Source organism: Dermochelys coriacea, chromosome 24 (assembly GCF_009764565.3).
Source record: "Dermochelys coriacea isolate rDerCor1 chromosome 24, rDerCor1.pri.v4, whole genome shotgun sequence".
In the NCBI taxonomy this organism is placed as follows: domain Eukaryota; kingdom Metazoa; phylum Chordata; order Testudines; family Dermochelyidae; genus Dermochelys; species Dermochelys coriacea.
In genome coordinates, this window is record NC_050091.1 from 12724485 (window position 1) to 12741476 (window position 16992).

Sequence of the window (16992 nt, forward strand, 5' to 3'; positions counted from 1 at the left end):
CCCAAATATGGCGATCAGCTAAACCCTGAGCATATGGGCAAGATTCACCAGCCAGATACTACAGAAAATTCTTTCCTGGGTAACTCAGATCCCATCCATCTAATATCCCATCTCAGGGGATTCGGCCTATTTACCCTGAATATTTAAAGATCGATTACTTACCAAAATCATATTATCCCATCATACCATCTCCTCCATAAACTTATCAAGTAGAATCTTAAAACCAGAGAGATCTTTTGCCCCCACTGCTTCCCTTGGAAGGCTATTCCAAAACTTCACTCCTCTGATGGTTAAAAACCTTCGTCTGATTTCAAGTCTAAACTTCCTGGTGACCAGTTTATACCCATTTGTTCTTGTGTCCACATTGGTGCTGAGCTTAAATAATTCCTCTCCCTCTCCTGTATTTATCCCTCTGATATATTTATAGAGAACAATCATCTCTCCCCTCAACCTTCTTTTAGTTATGTTAAACAAGCCAAGCTCCTTAAGTCTCCTTTCATAAGACAAGTTTTCCATTCCTCGGATCATCCTAGTAGCCCTTCTCTGTACCTGCTCCAGTTTGAATTCATCCTTTTTAAACATGGGAGACCAGAACTGCACACAGTATTCCAGGTGAGGTCTCACCAGTGCCTTGTATAACGGTACTAAAACCTCCTTATCCCTACTGGAAATACCTCTCCTGATGCATCCCAAAACCGCATTAGCTTTTTTCACAGCCATATCACATTGGCAGCTCATAGTCATCCTATGATCAACCAATACTCCAAGGTCCTTCTCCTCTTCTGTTACTTCTAATTGATGCGTCCCCAACTTATAACTAAAATTCTTGTTATTAATCCCTAAATGCATAACCTTACACTTCTCACCATTAAATTTCATCCTATTTCTATTACTCCAGTTTACAAGGTCATCCAGATCCTCCTGTATAATATCCCGATCCTTCTCTGAATTGGCAATACCTCCCAGCTTTGTATCATCTGCAAACTTTATTAGCACACTCCCACTTTTTGTGCCAAGGTCAGTAATAAAAAGATTAAATAAGATTGGTCCCAAAACCGATCCCTGAGGAACTCCACTGGTAACCTCCCTCCTGCCTGACAGTTCGCCTTTCAGTAGGACCCGTTGCAGTCTCCACTTTAACCAATTCCTTATCCATCTTTTGATGTTCATATTGATCCCCATCTTCTCCAATTTAACTAATAATTCCCCATGTGGCACGGTATCAAATGCCTTACTGAAATCTAGGTAAATTAGATCCACTGCATTTCCTTTATCTAAAAAATCTGTTACTTTTTCAAAAAAGGAGATCAGGTTGGTTTGGCACGATCTACCTTTTGTAAAACCATGTTGTATTTTGTCCCATTTATCATTGACTTCAATGTCGTTAACTAATTTCTCCTTCAAAATTTTTTCCAGGACCTTGCATACTACAGATGTCAAACTAACTGGCCTGTAGTTACCTGGATCACTTTTTTTTCCTTTCTTAAAAATAGGAACTATATTAACAATTCTCCAATCATTCGGTACTACTCCTGAGTTTACAGATTCATTAAAAATTCTTGCTAATGGGCTTGCAATTTCAGGTGCCAATTCCTTTAATATTCTTGGATGAAGATTATCTGGGCCCCCCGATTTAGTCCCATTAAGCTGTTTTGAGTTTCGCTTCTACCTCAGATATGGTAATATATACCTCCATATCCTCATTCCCATTTGTCATGCTACCATTATCCCCAAGATCCTCTTTAGCCTTATTAAAGACTGAGGCAAAGTATTTGTTTAGATATTGGGCCATGCCTAGATTATCTTTAACCTCCACTCCATCCTCAGTGTTTAGCAGCCCCACTTCTTCTTTCTTAGTTTTCTTCTTATTTATATGGCTACAGAACCTTTTACTATTGGTTTTAATTCCCTTTGCAAGGTCCAACTCTACTCGACTTTTAGTCTGTCTCACTTTATCCCTACATGTTCTGACCTCAATTAGGTAGCTTTCCTTGCTGACCCCTCCCATCTTCCACTCCCTGTATGCTTTCTGCTTCTTCTTAATCACCTCTCTAAAATGCTTGCTCATCTAGCTTGGTCTACAACTCCTTCCTATGAATTTTTTCCCCTTTCTTGGGAAACAAGCTTCCGATAGCTTCTGCAGCTTTTATTTAAAGTAATCCCAGGCCTCCTCTACCTTTAGATCCATACATTCTTCAGTCCAATCCACTTCCCTAACTAATTTTTGAAAGTCAGCCCTTTTGAAATCAAAAACTCTAGTTGCAGATTTATTTTTGTTAATCCTTCTGTTCAGTTTGAACTGAATTAGCTCATGATCACTTGAGCCAAGATTATCCCCTACAACCATTTCTTCTATGAGGTCCTCACTACTCACCAAAATGAAATCTAAAATGGCATCCCCTCTAGTCGGTTCAGCAACTACTTGTTGAAGGAATCCATCAGCTATCGCATCTAGGAAAATATGAGCCCTATTATTATTACTAGCACTGGTCTTCCAGTCTATATCTGGGAAGTTAAAGTCTCCCATGATCACGCAGTTTCCATTAGTATTTATTTTATTAAAGACATTAAAAAGGGCTCTATCCATATCCAAATTAGATCCCGGCGGTCTATAGCACACCCCAAGCACTATCGTAGGAGAGGCTTTACTAGTTTTCTTCCCCAATGTAATTTTTGCCCAGACGGACTCTGTCTTATCCATTGCATCGCTTCTTATTTCTTTACATTCTACCTCATCATTGATTTAGGGATCTGGGGCAAAAATTAGGGCTTGGCCCTGCTTTGAGCAGGTGGTTGGACTAGATGATCTCCTGAGGTCCCTTCCAACTCTGATATTCTATGATTCTATGATATACAATGCTACTCCACCCCCTTTACCTTTGTTTCTGTCTTTCCTAAACAGCACATACCCTTCAATACCTGTAGTCCAGTCATGACTACTATTCCACCATGTTTCTGTTATCCCTATAATATCTGGTTTCACTTCTTGCATCAGTAGCTCTAGTTCCTCCATTTTGTTACCTAGGCTCCTCGCATTGGTGTACAAACATCTTAATTTTTGCTGTTTGGCCTCGCTCACATTTTGTACCCTATTAGGCACAGTCATTCTACAGCCAGTATAACCTATTAGACTGGTATCCACACTGCCCTCGCTCCTTATATACATTCTTCTACCCACGGCTGTATCCTTTCTTACTTCATCTTCTTCCCTCTCAATGCTAAAATCTGGCGTGGAGATTACCTGGACATCTCCCAACCATCTCCCCCAATTGGTCTTGCTTTGAGCAGAGGGTTGGACTAGATGACCTCCTGAGGTCCCTTCCAACTCTGATATTCTATGATTCTATGATTCTAAGAAAATGCACAGGGTTTTTACATGTTGTGCGCAGAACTTTTTGTTTTTTTGATGCAGAATTCCCCCCAGAGCAGGGAGCCTGGCACCATCTCGCCAAGCTGCCCCGGCAGCATTCTCTGCTGTTGCTTCCAGCCCTGGATCTTAAAACAATTAACACAGGTTAATTAGTGGACCCTGACAAACCTTTCCTTCCCTGGGGAAACTGAGTCAAGCAAACTTAACCCTATTATACAGTGAGGGAAACTGAGGCAGAAAGAGCGGAAATCTGTGCAGGACAGCTGGGGATAGAACCCAGTAGACCTGGGTCCTACAGCCCCCTTACTCTAACCACTAGATTCCTTTCCCCTCCCAGAACCGTGACAGAACCCAGGAGTCCTGGCTCCCAGCTTGCCCCTGCTCTAACCACTAGACATCACTCTCCTCCCAGAGCCAGGGATAGATCCCAGGAGTCCGGGCTCCCAACCCCGCCTGCTCTAACCACTAGACTCCCCTCCCAGAACTGAGGCGCAAACCCAGGAGTTCTGGCTCCCAGGCCCACCTGCTCTCAGCCAGGTGGCCTGTGAAATGCGGGGTGTGGCCAATCTCCAGTTCCCACCCTCCTGCCCCATGTTTATATCAGGCCCACATCACAGGTGTGTTGGGTTGAGGTTATATGATGCCAGCCAAGGCGGCAGAACCTGGGTGAAGGGTTGGAATCTGGGGGGAATGTGGGCAGGGGCAGAGGAGACACTAAAGGGCAAATCTAATGATCGTCCTAGATGCCTGTGTGCTAATGCACGAAGTATGGGGAGTAAACAGGAAGGGCTAGAGATCCCAGTGAATAATCCCAATTACAACAGAAGGTGCATCACAATGACTTGGCAGGTTAACTCCCGTGACTGCAATATCGGTATACAACAGCACGGTTTACTCAGGTGGGCAGGGATAAAGGGAGGAGGGGTTGCCTGGTATAGCAAAGGTGTCTGCACCTTCTCTGAGGCTGGGATGTAAATAGGAGACGGACTTGCTGAAAGTCTCCGGGTAGGGATAAAAGGGGTAACAAGCAGGCGGGGATGCCATGGTAGGGTTAGCGACAGACCAGCTAACCAGGAAGAAGAGGTGGGTATGGCTTTTTTTAAACAACTCACAAAATCATCCAAAGCCCAGGCCATGGTGGCAACGGGGGGTTTCAACCACCCAGAGAACAGCTGGGAAAATAACACCGCCGGGCACAGATCTTGGAATGCATTGGAGACAGCTTTGGGGAAAGCAGCGAGGGGGAGGCGGTTCTGGATTTGGTTCTGACCCACAGGAGGAACTGGTTGAGAATCTGCAGGTGGACGGCAGCTTGGGTGAAAGGGGTCAGGAAATGACAGAGCTCACACTGCTAAGGAACGGTAGGAGGGAAAACAGCAGAGATCAGACAATGGAGTTGGAGAAGGCCGACTTCAGTGAACTCAGTGAATTGGGGGTGAGATCCCGTGGGAAGCAAGTCTAAGGGCCACAGAGTTCAGGGCAGTTTTTAAAGAGACGTTATTAAGGGCACAAGAACAAACTACCCCGCTGCATAGGAAGGATGGCAAGAGACCACTCTGGCTTACCAGGGGATCGTCAATGAGCTGAAACGCAGAAAAGAATCCTTCAAAAAGTGGAAACTAGGTCAGATTGCGAAGGGTGAATATAAACACACGACACATGTCGGGACAAAATGAGAAAGGCCAAGGCACAAAACAAGATTAAATCAGCTAGGGACAGAAAGGGCAACAAGAAAACATTCTGTGAATACGTGAAAAGCAAGAGGAAGACCAAGGATGGACAGGTCCATTACTCAGTGAGAATGGAGAGCCAGTAACAGAAAATGAAGCGATGGCTGAAGTGTTAAATGCTTTTTTTGTTTCCGTTTTTATCAGCCGACTACCATAGTGAATGTCAGCAGACATGGGGCAGGATCTGAGGCTACAAGAGGGAAAGAGCGAGTTAAGAATTACTTAGATAAGTTCCATGTCTTCAAGTCGGCAGGGCCTGACGAAATCCGGCCTTGGATACGTAAGGAACCAGCTGATGAGATCTCTGAGCCACTAGCGATCTTGGTGATCTTCCATCCTGAAAACACCATCCTGGCCACTATGGATGTAGAAGCCTCTACACCAACATTCCACACAAAGATGGACTACAAGCCATCAGGAACAGTATCCCCGATAATGTCACGGCTAACCTGGTGGCTGAACTTTGTGACTTTGTCCTCACCCATAACTATTTCACATTTGGGGACAATGTATACCTTCAAATCAGCAGCACTGCGATGGGTACCCGCATGGCCCCACAGGATGCCAACATTTTTATGGCTGACTTAGAACACCACTCCCTCAGCTCTCGTCCCCTAATGCCCCTACTCTACTTGCGCTACATTGATGACATCTTCATCATCTGGACCCACGGAAAAGAAGCCCTTGAGGAATTCCACCATGATTTCAACAATTTCCATCCCACCATCAACCTCAGCCTGGACCAGTCCACACAAGAGATCCACTTCCTGGACACTACGGTGCTAATAAGCGATGGTCACATAAACACCACCCTATATCGGAAACCTACTGACCGCTATTCCTACCTACATGCCTTTAGCTTTCATCCAGAGCATACCACACGATCCATTGTCTACAGCCAAGCCCTACGATATAACCGCATGTGCTCCAACCCCTCAGAGAGAGACAAACACCTACAAGATCTCTATCATGCATTCCTACAACTACAATACCCACCTGCTGAAGTGAAGAAACAGATTGACAGAGCCAGAAGAGTACCCAGAAGTCACCTACTACAGGACAGGCCCAACAAAGAAAATCACAGAACGCCACTAGCCATCACCTTCAGCCCCCAACTAAAACCTCTCCAACGCATCATCAACGATCTACAACCTATCCTGAAGGACGACCCATCACTCTCACAGATCTTGGGACACAGGCCAGTCCTTGCTTACAGACAGCCCCCCAATCTGAAGCAAATACTCACCAGCAACCACACCCCACACAACAGAACCACTAACCCAGGAACCTGTCCTTGCAACAAAGCCCGTTGCCAACTCTGTCCACGTATCTATTCAGGGGACACCATCATAGGGCCTAATCACATCAGCCACACTATCAGAGGCTTGTTCACCTGCACATCTACCAATGTGATGTATGCCATCATGTGCCAGCAATGCCCCTTTGCCCTCTGGGGGCAAAAGATCTGTCTGGCTTTAAGATTCTACTCGATAAGTTTATGGAGGAGATGGTATGATGGGATAATGTGATTTTGGTAAGTAATTGATCTTTAAATATTCAGGGTAAATAGGTCGAATCCCCTGAGATGGGATATTAGATGGATGGGATCTGAGTTACCCAGGAAAGAATTTTCTGTAGTATCTGGCTGGTGAATCTTGCCCATATGCTCAGGGTTTAGCTGATCGCCATATTTGGGGTCGGGAAGGAATATTCCTCCAGGGCAGATTGGAAGAGGCCCTGGAGGTTTTTCGCCTTCCTCTGTAGCATGGGGCACGGGTCACTTGAGGGAGGCTTCTCTGCTCCTTGAAGTCTTTAAACCACGATTTGAGGACTTCAATAGCTCAGACATAGGTGAGGTTTTTCGTAGGAGTGGGTGGGTGAGATTCTGTGGCCTGCCTTGTGCAGGAGGTTGGACTAGATGATCAGAATGGTCCCTTCTGACCTTAGTGTCTATGAATCTATGTACATTGGCCAAACCGGACAGTCTCTACGCAAAGAATAAATGGACACAAATCAGACGTCAAGAATTATAACATTCAAAAACCAGCTGTAGAACACTTCAACCTCCCTGGACACTCAATTACAGACCTAAAAGTTGCAATTATTTAACAAAAAAACTTCAAAAACAGACTCCAACAAGAAACAGCAGAACTGGAATTAATTTGCAAATTGAACAACATTAAATTAGGCTTGAATACAGACTGGGAATGGATGAATCATTACATAAACTAAAAACTATTTCCCCAGGCTAACTTTCCCCTACTGTTACTCACACCTTCTTGTCAACTGTTTGAAATGAGCCATCCTGATTATCACTACAAAAGTTTTTTTTTTCTTCTGCTGATAATAGCCCACCTTAATCGATTGGTCTCGTTAAGAGTTGGTGTGGCAACCCCCATTGTTTCATGTTCTCTGTGTATATATATAACTTCCTACTGTATTTTTCACTGCATGGATCTGATGAAGTGGGCTTTAGCCCACAAAAGCTTATGCTCAAATAAATTTGTTAGTCTCTAAGGTGCCATAAGGACTCCTCGTTCTTTCTGCTGATACAGACTAACACCGCTACCACTCTGAAACCTGTAGCGATTCTCTGTGAGAATTCCTGGGGGACAGGAGAGATGCCAGAGGACTGGAAAAGGGCAAATATTGTACCTAGCTACAAAAAGGGGAATAAGGACAACCAGGAAATTACAGACCAGTCAGCTTCACTTCGGTACCTGGAAAGATAATGGAGCAAATAATCACACAATCTGTTTGTGTGCACCGAGAAGATAATCAGGTGATAAGTAACACTCGGCATGGATTTGTCAAGAACAAATCGTGTCAAACCAACCTCAGATCCTTCTTTAACAGGGTAATAAGCCTGGTGGATCGGGGGGGAAGCGGTAGACGTGGTATATCTTGACTTGAGTAAGGCTTTTGATACAGTCTCACATGTATCATAAACAAACCAGAGAAATCCAACCTAGACAAACCTACTCGAAGGTGGGTGCACAACTGGTTGGAAAACCGCTCCCAGGGAGCAGTTATGAGCGATTCGCAGTCAAGCTGGAAGGACCCTCGAGTGGGGTCCTGGAGGGATCTGTCCTGGGTCTGGTTCTGTTCAGTGATTTGGATAATGGCATAGAGAACACACTTATAAAGTCTGAGGACAATACCAAGCTGGAAGGGGTTGCAAGCTGTCACAGTCTTCCAGGCCCCGGGCTCTCTCGGCTCCGTACAGCCCCTGGGACGAACCCCCCAGTGTGATAGCCCTTCTTGGAGGTCACAATCTCTCATGGGGGTTAATGGGCTCCAGTGCCTCCTGGAACCGCATCTCTCTGAGCCTCCAGCAGCCTGGCTCTGCCGTGGGCCCCCTCAGGTAGTCCTCACTTTGGGCCCCCGGGACCCCCACCCCCAGAGGGCGCAATGCCCCCCAGTCTCTAGCTGCAGTGACTCTCTGCCAGCATAAAACAGGAGGTTTATTGAATGTCTGGACCCAGCCCGGGCAGTTCTCAGGGCCCTCGGGCCTGGCCAGTCTCAGCACCATCCAACTGGCTCTGTCCCCATCCCCATGGGCTCCGGCTGCTCCCTGTCCCCAGCCGAGCCCCCTAAATCCCCTCCCCCACCAGCCCCTCCTCTGCCCTTTGTCTTCCATCCCACGTAAACAGACAGCCTGGGCCCCTCTCTGCGGTCCTTTGTTCGTCCCCGGCTGGACCCGGCTGGCTCCCAATCTCCAGACCGGTGTCTGGGGTCCCGGCTGCTAGGCGAGGACACACCTGGTCCCCTGCAACAACAAACCCCCTCCCACCCCCTCGTTACACACACAGCATACGGGGAAACTGAGGCACACACAATATTCATGCAAAACACTAAGAAAATCCCCTACTTTGTCACACTAGCATGCTGGAGGACAGGATTAAGATTCAAAATGATCTGGACAAACTGGAGAAATGGTCTGAAGTAAATAGGATGAAATTCAATATGGACAAATGCAAAGTACTCCACTTTGGAAAGAACAATCAGTTGCAGACACACAGAATGGGAAATGACCGCCTATGAAGGAGTCCTGCGGAAAGGGATCTGGGGGTCAGAGTGCATCACAAGCTAAATGTGAGTCAACAGTACGATGATGTGGCAAAACCAGAGGCCGTTCTTCTGGGATGTCTCATCAGGAGTGTTGTAAGCAAAACACGAGAAGTGATTCTTTAGCTCTGCTCAGCCCTGATGACATCTCACCTGGAGTCTTGCATCCAGTACTGGGCACCACACTCGAAAGATGTGGGCAAATCGGAGAGTCCAGGGATGAGCAATAAAAACGAGGCAGGGCTAGGTATTACCCCATCTAGAAAACATGGCCTACAAGGGCAGATTGAAATTAGCTGGGAGAAGAGAAGACGGAGGCGGGGCGGGGGGACGACAGGGTAACAGTCTTTAAGTACCTAAAAGGTTAAGAGGAGGGTGGAAGATTGTTCTTGTGCACTGAGGCCAGGACAAGGAGCAATGGGCTTAAACTGCAGCAAGGGCTGTTTAGGTTGGACATTAGGAAAAAGTTCCTACCTGTCAGGGTGGTTAAGCTCTGGGGTAAATTTCCCAGGGAGGTTGTGGAATCTTCATCACTGGAGGTTTTGCAGAACAGGTGGGACAAACACTTGCCGGGGTGGGCTGGGTAATACCTAGCCCTGCCTCAGTGCGGGGGACTGGACTGGATGGCCGAGCGAGGTCCCTTCCAGGCTGACATGTCTATAAGTGTCTGATTTCTCCCCCCCTAGCCCCTCTGAGCTAGCCAGTCGCTCACCTGGCAGAGGATTGGAGTTGGCACCCCCTAGAGGAGAAGGGTCCTGTGCCTAGGGAAAGGCTCCCAGGAGGGCAGGTGCACGGAGTGGGTGGCAGGGGTGGCTTGGGGGCCGGGGCATGGGGATTGTTTGTGGCTCTGCGTGGATCCCCCACCCCGCTGTGTGTCTCCCTGAACATCCAACTCCATTGAAATTAACTAGGGTGACCAGGTGTCCCAATTTGATAGGGACAATCCCAATTTTGGGGTCTTTTTCATATATAGGCTCCTATTACCCCCCACCCCGTCCTGATTTTTCACACTTGCTGTTTGGTCACTCTAAAATTAACTGGCCCCCCGGGGGTGGGAGCCAACCCACTCCCTGGCTCGGAATGATTGGCCTGCTGCAAGGCAGGGAAACTGAGACACCAAGAGGGGAAAGGACCTGCCTGAACTGGAGAGAGAACCCAGGAATCCTGGCTCCGACCCACCTCCTCTAACCCACGAGACCCCCCTGCCTTCCCTTCCCAGAGCCAGGGAGAGAACTCAGGTGTCCGGGCTCCCCCCTCCCCAACCCATTACCTCTCCTCAGCCACTCTACAAACAGCTCAGCTGCTTCCTGAAAAGCAAAAAACCGCAGGATTGGAAGCAGGGGAGCCTAGAGATCTGGAGGAGGCCCCTGGCCGGCTGGTGACCAGGCTTCCATAGCGAGAAGGGGGGACTCCGTTGGGGGGCAGGGGGTCCCCGAGAAGGCAGGTGAGCGAGAATCCTGCCTGCCACGACTGTCACTGCCCAGAAGGGCTGAAAGGGCAGAGTTCAGTGCTACTGCACCGCAAGAGCAAAGGACTGGTTAGACTGGCTGGGAGCCAGGACTCCTGGGTTCTCTAGAGATGAGCGCACACTGTGCAGCCCCATTGTCTGTTGGGTCCCTGGGCCCAGTCCCAGGGGCGTGACTTGATCATTCCCTCCTGGCTGCGCCATGGTTACCAGCCCTGTGCTGGCTCCGGGGGTGGGGGGCGGGATGATTTCGGGGCCCCGGGAGCAGGCTGGGAACGTGCCGTGGCAATAACGTGGCTGGGGAACCGGAGCCGCTGGGTGTGACGAGACGGGAACTCCTGCTGGGGGGTGATTCTATCTGGGAGGGAGAAATTTACCAACCGGCAACCGATGCCATGGTGGAGGGAAAGGAGTGGAACCCAGGAGTCCTGGCTCCCAGCCCCACCCCCCAGCTCCAACCTCTTTTAGATCTCCAGCCTGCCCTGTCCTCCCCACCTCTGCCTCCGCCTCCTTCCTCCCCTCCCGCCCCCACCGTCTGGCATTTAAAGGACTCATCCCCCCCAGCCTGGCACCAGCGCATCACCCAAGGTTCCAGCCACCAGCACGCCCTGGCCATGACCCTGAGACCACATTGTACCTGCCGTGCCCAAGGCCAGGGGCTGCTCTTCCGGCAGGTGAGCGCCAGGCATGGGGGCTGGGATCCAGGACACCTGGGTTCTCTCCCTGGCTTTGGAAGGGGAGTGGGGTCTAGTGGTTGGGGGGAGGGGTTGGGAGCCAGGACTCCTGGGTTCTATCCCCAGTTCTGGGAGAGGAGTGGGGTCTAGTGGTTAGAGCAGAGGGGGCTGGGAGCCAGGACTCCTGGGTTCTCTCCCCATCTCTGGGAGGGGAGTGGGGTCTAGGGGTTAGAGCGAGGGGGGCTGGGAGCCAGGACTCCTGGGTTCTGTAGAGATGAGCGCATACAGTGCACTGGTGTTGGGTCCTGGGGCGCCAGTCCCGGGGCCGTGACGTGATCATTCCCTCCTGGCTGCGCTGTGGTTACGAGGTCCATGTGGGCTCTGGGGGTGGGGGTGGGGGGATGATTTTGGGCCCCAGGGAGCAGGCTGGGAACCCAGTAACACGGCTGGGTGCCGAGCTGGGGAGATGGAGCTGCTGGGTGTGAAGAGATGGTTACTCCTGCTGGGCTGTCAGGGGTGATTCTATCGGGGAGGAAGAGATTTATCAACAGTCAACCGATGCCATGCTGGGGGGGGGGGAAGGAATAGAACCCAGGAGTCCTGGCTCCCACCCCCCTGCTCTAACTACTAGACCCCACTCCCTTGCCGGTGCTAACTGGATCTCCCCTCCACAGCTCTTTGAGCCCGTGAGCTGCACCTACACCTACCTGCTCGCGGACCTGAAGACCAAGGAGGCGGTTCTGATCGACCCGGTTCTGGAGACGGCCAAACGGGACGTGAAGCTGGTGAAGGAGCTGGGCCTCAACTTACTGTATGCAGGTGAGAGCGGCTCCCATGGGGACTGTCTTGTTGTGGAAGGAGATGGGGTCAGGGCCGTTCCCCTTTAGGGGGCACCTGTTCAAATCCAGCCCCAAGGCAGGGACAGGCTGGCTCAGTGGGTGGGGAGCGGGACACGGGCCCTGTCCCCTCTGGGGGCATCGGCCCCAATCCGGCCCCAGGGCAGGGACCGGCTGGCTCAGCGGGTGGGGAGCGGGACACGAGGCCTGTTCCCTCTAGGAGGAATCAGCCCTGATCTGACCCCAGGGCAGGGACCGGCTGGCTCAGGGGGTGGGGAGCGGGTTAGGTTCCCATCTGTAAATCCCTGGTTCTGCTCCGCGCAGCCAACACCCACTGCCACGCAGACCACATCACGGGCACCAGGCTGCTGAAGACGATGCTCCCAGGCTGCCGCAGCGCGATCTCCCAGGACAGCGGGGCCTTGGCCGACATCCTCCTCCGCGAGGGCCACGCCCTGGAATTCGGGGCCTTCGTAAGTCACCTGGGCACTGGGGCTGGGAGCCCGGACTCCTGGGTTCTCTCCCCGGCTCTGGGAGGACCTGGGGTTCTAGTGGTTAGAACGGGGGGCTGGGAGCCAGGACTCCTGGGTCCACGGAGGGGTCATGTCGCTGGCTCCCCCTGTCTGCAGGCCCTGGAAGCCCGCTCCACCCCCGGACACACGGACGGCTGCCTGACCTACGTGCTCAGTGACAGGACCATGGCCTTCACCGGGGACGCCCTGCTGATCCGGGGCTGCGGCCGCACCGACTTCCAGCAGGGTGAGGGCGAGCTGGGGAGGTGGGTGGGGGTGGAGGTGTGTGCGGGGGGGGGGTTCATGTGTTACCGGGGGAGGGGTTTCTTGGAGGGCTGGTGAATAGTTACTGTGGAGACAGGAGGGTGCATCCCTTGGATATGATGGTGACCGCCATGGCGATGGTGACAACCGCTGGGCATGACCTGGAGATGCCATGGTGAGGGGTGTGTGTGTTTGGGGGGGACATGATTGGGAGTTGCCATGGGGATGGAGGGAGCATCTCTGGGTTCACCTCCTAGTGGGCATAGCCCTGGGGAACGTGGCTGCTGGTTGCTAAGGTGATGGCAGGGGCTGCTGGGGCGATGATGGGGGTGCCGTGCCAGGGAGCTTTGGCCAGGCAGTGCCGGGGGTGGCTGGGGTGCCAAGCCAGGGGGTTGGCCGTGTCCCTCACCCCGTGGTAACCAGGCCCCAATTCTCTCCGCCCCCCAGGCTCCCCGGAGACCTTGTACCGCTCCGTGCACGAGAAAATCTTCACGCTCCCCGGAGACTGTCTGATCTACCCCGCCCACGACTACACGGGTGAGTCCGAGCACGGCGCCAGGAGGCTCAGTGGGGGCAGTCAGGGCTGGCCCCGATGCCCCAGCCCGGCACTAGGGGGCGCTGTGCTCCAGGGAGCCGGGTGGGGGGCCCGCAGGGGCGTTGTGCTACAGGGGTGGGATGGGGGCTCCCCCTGCTGGTGCTGTTTCTCACCTGCCCCTGGCGCCCCCTGCAGGCCAGACGGTGTCCACGGTGGAGGAGGAGAGGACCCTGAACCCCCGACTGACCCAGAGCTGCGAGGCCTTTGTCCAGCTGATGAACAGCTTGAACCTTCCTCAACCCAAACAAATTGGTGAGGCTGGGAGCCAGGACGCCTGGGTTCTCTCCCGGGGCTGGGAGGGAGAAGGGTCGGTGGGTTGGAGCAGCGGGGGGCTGGGAGCCAGGACGCCTGGGTTCTATTCCCAGTGGTGGGCCGTGGATGGTGTAGAGGAGGCCAGGACCCCTGTCCCGTTCTGTCTAACCTGTGTCTCTTTTTCTGTCCTTTGCAGATATCGCTGTTCCGGCAAACCTGAAGTGCGGGATCCAGGATGTGGAGACTTAGCCCCATCCTCTTTACTCCAAGGCCACACCCCTCACAACAAGCTCCGCCCACCTCCACAGAGGCCATGGCCTCTCATTGACCCGTAAGGCCCTTTGGCTTCGGGGTGGCTGTCCCTGACTCTCACTCCGGTCCCCATCTTTAAGTGAAAGCTGGGAGCTCCCTCCTCTGGGCCCTCGGCAGGATTGTGCATCCATTAATGGGGGTGGTTAAGGATCTTCAACCGTGGCAGGTTCCCTTCCCCCCCAACCCCCCTATTCCTCTGATACCCCCAGTCTGGCATTAGGGAGTCTGCACCTTCCTCTGCATTGGCTGTCGTGTGGGGGTGTCCCCCTGGCCTCCCCTGGGAAGCAAAGACACCCCTCCTCTTCCCTGAGCCTGCAGTGCTGATTGCAGGGAACCCCAACACAGGCCAGTGGCCTGCATTGAGGTGCGAGAGAGACCCTCAACTCTCCATGCCCTGTGTTTGAATAGCAGGGTGCCCTGGAGGAACCCCATTTGGTTCAGTTAGGTCCCTCCCCCACCCTGCAGCTGAATAGGGCAGAACCCCCACTCCCAGGGGCTCTGGGTTAGTGCTGTTTGCACTAGCTGGACTTTCCTCATCTCTGCCCCCTGGGTCTCCGGCGAGCCCTGCCCTGGACTCCCTGCTCCGTGGGGGGCGAGGGGAAGGGAAGGGGGCCCTGTCCGGGAGCAGGGCTGAACCTCAGCAGGGTTTGGAAACGAGCTGCTGCCACCACCACCAAGAGAATAAAATTCTGTTGGACCTGTTTGGACTTGAGTTTGCTTCACAAGGTGGGATGCCGGGGTAGATGGGCCCATGTGACTCAGGCAGGGTGAGATACTGGGCTAGTGGGCTCCTGGGGCTGAAGTTGGGGGACAGGACCCTGGCTGGCTGGGCCCATGGGTCCAGTCTGTTACTGCAGTTTCCCACCAGAGGGTGCTGCTCCCTCACTCTTTTCTCAGCCTGTTCTCTGGCTTTGCAGCTGGGGGGTTGTGGGTGCTCTCCTCCCCCATGTCCCCTCAACTCCCCCCTAGGAACAGCCGCAGGAGCCTACACGTGGCTCTGGCCCAAAGAACGGTGAGAGGGAAGGAGAATCGTCTTCCCCCTCCCCCCCTGCAGAGCCAAACTTGCCCCCCATCCTTCCTTCATCCAATCCTGCTAATTCTTCCATCTTCCCTTCCCTCCTTTCCAGGGAGGGGTGAGCCACAGCCATGGCATTCTCCCTGCCCCCCCGACTGAAAATCGGACTCTCACCCCTCGGTCTGTTCCCACCCACCCTGACCCCTGCAAACAGGCCCAGCCAGCTGGACACCACCCCAGAGCCAGGCGCAATGCTGGCTGGGCTCTATCATAGCAAGGAGCCGGGGTGGGGGGGGGAAGAGGTCTTTCTACTTGGTGAACTCTATGGGGCTGGGATAGAGCCACCCCCAGACAGTGAGGGGTGCTGCCCCTTTAAGGCTGCAGTCCTGGAAGAAAGGAATTGTGGGAGATGTAGTCCTCAGGGTTGTAGGCTGGGCAGCAAGGCATGCTGGGAAGGGGGCAGGGCTATAAAAGGGCTCCCTTTGCTGTTGTCTACCAAGAGGAGGGTTTGGGCAGAGGTTGAGGGAATTTTCTGGGGCTGCTTCCTTGCTCTGTGGGGTTCCTCAGGCAGCTAGGGGCTGAGAGCTCAGCACTAGCGACCCCAGCGCTCTGGCTTGGGATGAGGAGACAACTGATTGCAGGACCCTCTGCTGGTGCTTCCAGCCCTGGATCTCAAAGCAATTAATGAGGGTTAATTAGTTGAGCCTCCTAAACTCTTTTGCCATGGGGAATGGAGTCAGGATCCTCATTCCTGATATACAGTGAGGGAAACTGAGGCACAGAGGTGGAAAATCTCTGCTGGACACCTCCCCCTGCCCATATGCTCTAACCCACTAGACCCCACTCCCCTCCCAGAGCCAGGGAGAGAACCCAGGAGTCCTGGCTCCCAGCCTACGCTGACTGTTCCTACACAAAGGCTGGAATCCCACAGGCCAGTGGTGGGTTTGAACAAGCCCCTGGGGCATCCCACATGGACCTGTCAGCTGGGAAAGGGGTAGGGGGAAGACAGAGATCTGGGGCCAATTAACCCTCCAGTGACTGCCTGCCCTGCCCTGCCCTGCCCCCACCGCTCCCTGTCACTGACCTTCAGGGGGCAGCTCTTCTTATCAGGGCCTGTGGACTTTGCACCCAGCTCTGGGGTGTGTGGCTGCCATTGGGGAGGGCATGGGAGTCCAGTCCCTCTTCCACAAATTGCCTGAGGCCCCCCTGGTGGCTGGTGACAGAACAGCTGGGGGGTGTATGGAGAGACGGGATGGCCCTGACCAGGGGGACTGGCTGGCTGGCTCCGGGGGACATGGGACTCTTCCCCTGTAGGTGCGCTGGCTCCCATCTGTTCCCAAGGTGGGAACTGAGTGGGGTCATGGGGCCATTCGAATTAGCCGTCTTATTTTTTAAACTGGTTCTGGTTTTCAACCCCCACCTGGTGCAGCTGCAGCGCCCTGCCCGGTTCTCGTGGGAATGAAGTTCCCAAGGGAAACTCCCAGCAGGTAAATTTAGGTGTTAGCTGGCAGGACTCAGCCTGTCTCGATCTGCCAGGCCTGGGGGAGACGAACTGGTTTTTCTCACGGATATCAGACTCCTCCCTGGGAGCCTTGTCACAGAGTCAAGGATGGAACCCAGGAGTCCTGGCTCCCAGCCCCCCCTGCTCTAAGCTGCTGAAATCCCTGGTGTAGCTGATTGCCCAGCCCCCATTTTAAACAGGCCACTGGGTTGGGGTTGTATAATCCCTGAGGTTGTGTGAAACCAGGTGGGGCAGAGAGAGCCCATGTTCTGTTCCCTGCACCCCAGAGCCAGCCAGACCCCCACCATGGGGCCCTGTGGGAGCCACGGCTCCCTAGAGGGGAAAGACCCTGTGCCCTAGCCCCCTGACCCAGCAGCGTGCCTGTGAAAGGCTCCCAT

The 16992-nt window shown here is 52.9% G+C and overlaps 1 protein-coding gene across 1 annotated transcript; it reads left to right on the forward strand.

Moving 5' to 3' along the window:
* The first annotated feature begins 11781 nt into the window (after positions 1 to 11781).
* LOC119848074 (persulfide dioxygenase ETHE1, mitochondrial-like) lies at positions 11782 to 14772 on the forward strand. The gene is made up of 7 exons (XM_043501825.1): positions 11782 to 11799; positions 11982 to 12126; positions 12468 to 12616; positions 12773 to 12902; positions 13367 to 13456; positions 13650 to 13766; positions 13963 to 14772. The coding sequence occupies exons 1-7, from the start codon at positions 11797 to 11799 to the stop codon at positions 14013 to 14015; spliced, it is 687 nt and encodes a 228-aa protein (XP_043357760.1). The 5' UTR covers positions 11782 to 11796; the 3' UTR covers positions 14016 to 14772.
* The last annotated feature ends 2220 nt before the right edge of the window (positions 14773 to 16992 follow it).